Raw genomic sequence first — 7,623 nt, forward strand, 5'->3', positions numbered from 1 at the left:
GATTTTGGTGCCATCTCCCACCTGTTGCAGCAGGATGGTGCTGGTGGGTGCCAGCAGCAGGCGAGTAGCAGGTGAGCAGCAGGCAATCCTGCCATTTTAGTGCATTGGGTGGAAGTGGTGAATCTGGGGCTTGTCCTCTGCTCTGACCCTCGGGTACAGCTTGTGAATGAGGCAGAATAACTGGGAGGAGAAAAAGCCTAGAGCTGGGTGCCTTTTCTTTTGTTGGGTTTTTGTTTTGTTTTGTTTTCCTTTTCTGGGGCATAAAACCTCTGCAGCAAGCCAAAGCTGCTCAACCACCTCCTCTTCTTGCAGTGCTGGACTTGGGCAGTGCTGGAGCCAGAGACAGCACCTCCAAGATTCATAGAATAGAATCACAGAATGGTTTGGGTTGGAAGGAACCTTAAAGCCCATCCGGTTCCAACCCCTGCCACGGGCAGGGGCACCTCCTATTAGACCAAGGTTGCCCAAAGCCCCATCCAACCTGGCCTTGGGCACTGCCGGGGTAGAGCATCCACAGCTTCTCTGGGCAGCCTGGGACAGTGTCTTGCCACCCTCACAGTGAAGAATTTCTTCCTGATATCTAACCTAAACCTACGCTTGGTTTAAAGCCATTCCCCCTTGTCCTATCACTACACCCCCTGACAAAGAGCCCCTCTCCAGCTTTCCTGTAGCCCCCTTTAGGCACTGGAATGCTGCTATCAGGTCTCTCTGGAGCCTTTTCTACTCCAGGCTGAACAATCCCAGCTCCCTCAGCCTGTCTTCACAAGGAGAGGTGCTCCAGCCTCTTGATCATCCTCGTGGCTTCCTCTGGACCCTCTCCAACAGGTCCCTCCTGTGCTGGCTGCTCCTGAACTGCAGGTGGGGCCTCACGAGACCTGTCTTCTGCAGCACAGGGCTCCCGGGCTGGCGAAGTAGGGGGAGCTGGAAAGATCTCCGTCTTTGAAGGCTGCAAGACCTCAGGGTGGCACCCGCCCACATCCCAAGTCCACTGATGGCTCCAGTGACTGGAGACAGCCCTGCAGGCCTGGCATCCTCAGCAGCAGCACTGCCAGGGAGGAGCGAGCTGGGGACAAGGGATGGAAGAACCAAGCTCCGAGAGCCACCAGCCACGGGGTAGTGTGCCACCAGAGACATGTCAGGGATACCAAAGCTAAGCGGGGGTCACGCCACATGCCCTTCACTTCCTTGCTTGAAATAAAAGTTTTCTCAACAGCACCAGCCACCCAGGAAAGGCTGGCCCGTGGACTCCGCAAAAAGCTGATCCCCCCCAAAAGAGGCAGCAATGAGCCCAGAGTCTGTGATTATGATTTTTACTTATTTTTTTAAGACCAAGGGTGGACACTCAGAGTCTGGGAAAAATGAAGAAAGATGCTTCCAGATGGAAGCTTCAGAGCTAAACATACAAGGGGGAGCACTGAGCAGCAGACTTGGTTTCTCCCGTGTGATCTTCACACCTCAGTGCACCCGAGCCTGCAGGCTCAGGGACTTAACATTTTCAGTTATCTCAGCACGGAAATATCTCATTAGGGGCTTCCTGCTTTGGGATGTGCTTTTTTTGATGGCCTGCCTCTGCTGCTGGAGGTCCCAGGGCAGTGCATGGCGCTTGCTGCACTGCTGAAGTTGTGGGTGGTGGCAGGCACCAGATGTGGGGTGGCATCCCTCCTTCTGTAATATCCTCCATCCCATTTGTCCCTCCCAGCACCTGTGCTTCCCTCTGCACAGCCTTCACTCTGTCCCTGCCCTCCCTTTCCACATTTCCCTCTAACCCTCCACTCTACTCAGCTCCAGTGGGTTTGTTGGCCAGGGACTGCTGTAGCTGAGGAGCAAGGATTAAAGCTGGACAAACCAGCTGTTTTAAACAGAATGAAACATTTTAAAACTCAAAAGGAAATCACTTATGTCCCTTTAAAAATTGCTCTCTGCTCCTATTTGCAAGGAGTTTTTAAATCTTTTTTTGCCTTTTGTTCCTTCTACAGAGGCGAGAGGGAAAAAAAGCAATTACAGATCCTAAGCTTCTTGGATAAATGCCATACCAGCAACCTCCTGTGATTCTTTTTTCTTTATGGATGGAAAAATCATCTCCATCATCAACTGATTTTGGAGTTATTTGGGGCAAAGGCCAAAGGTTCCTTCTGCCCTTCTGGCTCCACCTGCATTGCAAGACAGCACCTTTACTCTCACCTCCACGTTGCGGTGCTCTGCTGCAGGCTGGAACTTTTTGCTAGCAACTGGTGACAAGAAACCGAAGTTCACCCCACCCCATGTCCATATGCTGTCAGCAGGGCTGTTTGCACCATGATCTTTCAATAATGCTGCTAGAAAACGTCAGACAAAAAGTAAGCTAGACTGTGAAAGTGTTGTGCCTTGTTATCTAGGGGCTTTCAGACATACTCTGCTCGGTACACCGAAGGCAAGACTGCAGAAGATACAGGTATGGCAAATATAATGTTTTTTCTGCATGCATGGTTTCACTCAGGAGCAGCGCAGCCCTAAGCCACTCCAACAGCCCTTCTCAGACACTGCTCCATACAAACACAGTCCTCACCTGCAGGTGAGTAAGGCTGGTAGGGAAGTGTGATACTCATCCAGCAGGCCAGCTGATGGGGCTGGGAGGATGCAGGGCTTCCTAGAAGAAGAGGGCATACAGTGGATGTTTCTCTGTGTTACCCCTGCTGCATTTTTGGCAGTGATTAAGTCTGTGCAATTCGTGTGACTGTCTGGAGTTCAGAAAATCATTTACCAAGATCAGGCAAGGTATGTCTAGAAAGCTGCTACTACCCAGAGGAGTCCTGCTGCTGATGAGACACGACAACTCAGCAGCACAGAGGCAGACAAATTTATCTGTAGTTTGGTTTTGGGGGTATCAGAGAAGAGAGCTTTGTGGCTCATGGAGGATGAATATAAGCATGGCTCTGCTCAGAAATCCTCTCAAAGGGATGAGGTATGCAGACACAAAGGGACTGTAGCAAAGCACCTCCCGGGATATTTATGCATCCCAAACCGCACAACCCCTGTTGTCTCCGCTTTCCCGAAAGGGAGTGGATCCTTGCATGTGACTGCAAATATTCCTGCATGGCCACCGCACCATCGATAATGTTTGCTGGTGGTGGCAGCTGGTGTCTTTTCATCTCGTGACTATCTCTAGTGCTTCAGACTTTCTTCCTTGGGCCTTTGAATCCCCGGGTGGCGCCTTGCCCGAAGCAAATTGTGGATGGGACCCTGGAAAGAGAGACATCTGTTAACACGCATTTGTGAGATCTTTGCTCTTTGTGTATCAGCAGAGGTCCTGCTGTGACCATTCAATTATCAGGAACGTTCATGCTTTAAAATGAGAAGCTGGCTTAGCCCAAGAATGCAAGGCAATGGTGCTGGAGTTGAATGAGTTAAGTGATCTTTATTTGGTACCAGTGCAGAACTGACTGCTGCACAGAGTAAGACTTGAAGCACAGGGCTCAGCTGCAGCCTGTGTTAGGAAGTCTTGCAGAAACAGTCACTGATTTCAGCTTTTGCCAGCACATTAAGCACTGCAGGAGCTCTGTAGGATACAAGTTGCTAGTGCAAAGGTCTGGCTGCACACTGATTCGCTTGGACAAGCTCTCAGTATGCTTATAGCCAGCCCGTTTCCCAACACCCATGCCCATCCCTTAACACCCCACCTCCCACAGGATCACTGGGATGTTTTATGCCTTGAGTGATTTCCAGCACCCAGGATGGGAAGAGCAAGGTATCACAGACACCAAAGCAAAATTTCTAAATCGCCAAAGCCTATTTCAAAATATGGGGGAAACACTGTCTTCTTTTCCATTTATTCTGCACATTTCATTTGTGTGCTGGAGGGCTCTCTCTCTTCACAAGCAGGTACAAGCTGTTACAAAATGTAATATGCCACTGGGAAATTAGAGTGGTTTTTTTTTTCTGGAGGTGTATGATTGCGAAGAGCAGAAGCAACAGTAAAAGAGGCCTTTCAGTAAAGTCTCTTATGACCAGGAGCATCATGTCAAATTCAAGACAGCTTTTCTTCCTTGCTTATAACCTGTTACTCCTGAAAAAGCAGTCGAGCTTAAAATGTCACTCTGTCAGCCAGTTAGCATCACCTTAACCCCATGGACATGTAAAGCAACAGTTTTCTGTCACATAGACCATTACATGCTACTGTCAAAAGCAGACCCAGTAGGCTGTAGCATGTTGGTGAGCACTTTCAGACATGGTTTCACAATTTAGAGTTGTGAAACAGCATAATTTTACAGACAAAGCGAAGTGCAAATGCCAATGGAAGTGCGAGGGAGCTGAGGTCCCTGTGCGGCACTCCAGCACAGTTGTGGGCGCACCACACTTCTTCCAGACTGCGAGCGTCTCAGATGCAGCAAACTCAGAACAAAGTATCCCTTTGCTAGCTGGAATAGTATAAGGAAAACCTGGAACTATTAGTGCCGAGACCAGGATACTTGAACTATATTGACCACTACCACTGTCACTAAAATGTCAATAATCCAGGTGCTGTGAAGAGGGTGACACGCTGCTTCAGTGACCTTTGGATCACATCACATGCTGCTACTGTGTGTAGATTTTACAGTAAGTGATAAAGATGATTTCAAAAGTCAAGGCAGTATTAGGCTGTTCAGATTCAATTTTCTGTAATGCCTTTATCTAAAAACCAGAAAATACAGCAATGCTGATCTGGCCTTGGAAAAGGTAAGTAGGGTGTTCACCTACTTTATTTATACCTTGTCCTGTGACTGCATGGGAGCCCAGAAAGCTACAGCCAAACACACCAGCTTGGCCCAGAGTCAGCTAGGATGGGAAAGCACTACAAAGCAGGACAGAAACTTGTTTGAATACTTTAGGGCTTAGACTCCAACAGAATTACCTTCAGACCCATGCCATTCTGCAGTACTCTGGGAAGAGATCATGGGCTGGCAGAGTAACAGAAACAACTTGCTAACAAGGCTTTTACAGCATACACGCACTTTTTATTCCTTATGCTTTTCTCTTTTTTAAAAAGGGCTTTTAAAAAATAAATAGAAATATTACCTCTTTTATCTTCAATACAGAGACACCCTGAGCTGTGTTGCAGTATGAAACTAAGATGGTACAGTTCCAACCCTGGAAATTTTTGCCTGTGAAGGCAAGTGGTACAGACCTGGATTTATAGAGTCGTTTCTCTGGCACTGAAGGGCTGGGGCTGGCTGCAGGCTGAGGGATCTCCATGCTCTCACTGGGCCCTACTTCCATGGGGTCCACTTGGAATTGCTCCGAAGTCTCCATGCTGACATCCATTGGCACACTTGCACACTGCTGCGTGGGACAGCTCATGTGCTTGGTGCCACTGCAAAGACAAAATTTTGTATCCTTTCTCAGCAGATGCCATGTGAGCCCAGAGCAAAGGAAACAAAAGGTATTTCATGATGAAGTTATAAAGCAGGTCAAGTCAGACTTTTGTGAGTTATTGCAAGAAAGACATTTGGCTACACAAAACACCCACAGAGGCCATAAAGCTGCTTGAGAGCTAAGCAAAAGTATTTAGCACTGCTGCGTTATAGCACACAGCTTAGTCCCTAAGTTTTATTCTTCTATCCATAAAGCATAACTTATTCACAGGCTTGATTCCCAACTTAGGTTGGACAGGACCTCTGAAGGCCTTTAGTCCAATCCTCTGCCTCAGACAGGATTTACTGTATGACTGGAGCAGGTCACCCAAGCAAGCGCTGAAAGACTCCATAGACCCAGGCTCCCTGTCCCTTTAGGAACCCATCACATGGCTGCACCCCCATGGCAGGAAAGGAATTTTCTCTTCATCCCATCATCCAGGTCACTGACAATGGTTTTAAGCAATATCAGTCCCTGTATTAATCCCTGTAGTAAATGCAGCGCTTGAAATGAGCAGCCAGCTGGGAAAACCATCCACTAAATTTACAAAGGCTCCCTACTCACACTTTTCGGGAGTGGAATATCACAAAGAGTTGCAGATAAAGCAGGAAACATGCAAAAGGTGATGCAGAGAGGCATTGGACTTTGCATTTAAACTCAAGAAAGCATGAGAGAACTGACACACTTCAACATTAAGATAAGGCAGAAAACTTAATTTCTGAGTCTTATAAGGTAAAAACTTGCTTACTCTGGAAAGGGAGCAAACCAGCAGAGAAGCACAACACTACCTCTACATGGGAAAGCCAGTTGTGATACTGCAATTCAACAGTTACCTTTTCACTTTCTTTGGTCTACCAAATCGGAAGTCAGCAGGGTAAAGGTGAACGGTGACCAAGTGATCCTTTCTGTCTTTGCTGCTCTTGAATTTCTCTGTACAGCCTTCTACCAAGCACTTGTACTGGAAGACAGGAAAAAAGGACATCACTGGCAAAGGCAACCTATGGGGGATGCAGGATCATTTTGGTGGGTTCCCCTCCTCCTTCATAATGTCTGAATGGAGCAAAACTAGAAGTTAATGTGGCTTTCCCAGTCTTACTGCCTTGCCAGCATCCCGCCACACACAGGACAACTGCCACTTCCACAGGACTCATCCAGTGGAAGACTCACCATGTTCTGTTTCTCGGCCATTATCTGGAAGAGTGAGTCATGCCACTCCAAGATGTGGATATCCAAGAGATGCCCTGAAGGAAAGGAGCGCTTGCAGAAGGAGCAGACATTCCTGTGCAGCGTGTTGTAGTGGTGCTCATAGCCCTCCAGGGTGTCAAAGACCTGGGAGCACCCAGAGATGTGACAACAGAATTCAGATACCCTATGAGGAAATTAGGACATCAACAGTATGTTACAGCCATACTCAATATATAAATTAGTGCCTTAATCTAAGCTGCATGTATCTCTTTAGAAGATTTTAACTGTGGCCTTTTTAAGAAGAAAGGGGAGAAGAAGAATTGCAGCCTGCAGCTCCTTCACGGGGAGCGGAGGGGCAGGCGCTGAGCTCTGCTCTCTGGGGACAGCGACAGGACCCGAGGGAACGGCACGGAGCTGGGACAGGGGAGGGTCAGGCTGGTGTTAGGGAAAGGTTCTGCACCCAGAGGTGGTCGGGCACTGGGACAGGCTGCCCAGGGACTGGGCACGGCACCGAGCCTGACAGAGCTGAAGGAGCGTTTGGACACCGCTCTCAGACAGGGGGTTTGGGGTTTGGGTGGTGCTGTGTGGAGCCAGGAGCTGGGCTCGGTGATCCTTGCGGGACCCTGCCAGCTCGGGGTATTCGATGACTTTTTCGCGAACAATCCGTAAACCAGACGAAAGACGCGACGGAGTTAGGACCGTAACGGTGCCGCTCACTGCGGTCCCCTGTCGGCTGCCACAACCCCAGCACCGAACCTGGGTCTCTCCGCCTCCTCGGCCCGGCCCGTGAGGGCGTCCCGCAGGTACAGGTGCCTCTGCACGTCGCCGTCCTGCAAGAGGAGAGGCGAGCTGGGGGCTGCCCGCGGCCGCGCCGCTGCCCCCCGCCCCGCCTCGCCCCGCTCCGCCTCACCTCCAGCAGCGGGTGCTGCGGGTCCAGGCGCAGGCGGCGCGGGGCGAAGGAGAAGGGCGGCCGCGGCGGAGCCCGGCGGGGCGGCGGGGCGGGTGGCAGCGGGGGCCGCTCCCGCAGGCGGCGGAGCAGCGCCATGGGGCCGGGCCGGGCAGCGCGCAGGC

General features: G+C 50.0%; 1 protein-coding gene across 1 annotated transcript; it reads right to left on the minus strand.

The window, feature by feature from the left end:
* Positions 1–1,294: 1,294 nt before the first annotated feature.
* ZNF511 (zinc finger protein 511) lies at positions 1,295–7,619 on the minus strand. The gene is made up of 6 exons (XM_040564274.1): positions 7,463–7,619; positions 7,309–7,382; positions 6,535–6,736; positions 6,201–6,325; positions 5,141–5,326; positions 1,295–3,219 (listed from the first exon to the last, which is right to left on the minus strand). The coding sequence occupies exons 1-6, from the start codon at positions 7,595–7,597 to the stop codon at positions 3,150–3,152; spliced, it is 792 nt and encodes a 263-aa protein (XP_040420208.1). The 5' UTR covers positions 7,598–7,619; the 3' UTR covers positions 1,295–3,149.
* Between the last annotated feature and the right edge of the window lie 4 nt (positions 7,620–7,623).

The sequence above is a fragment of the Cygnus olor genome, chromosome 7 (genome assembly GCF_009769625.2).
Source record: "Cygnus olor isolate bCygOlo1 chromosome 7, bCygOlo1.pri.v2, whole genome shotgun sequence".
Classification (NCBI taxonomy): domain Eukaryota; kingdom Metazoa; phylum Chordata; class Aves; order Anseriformes; family Anatidae; genus Cygnus; species Cygnus olor.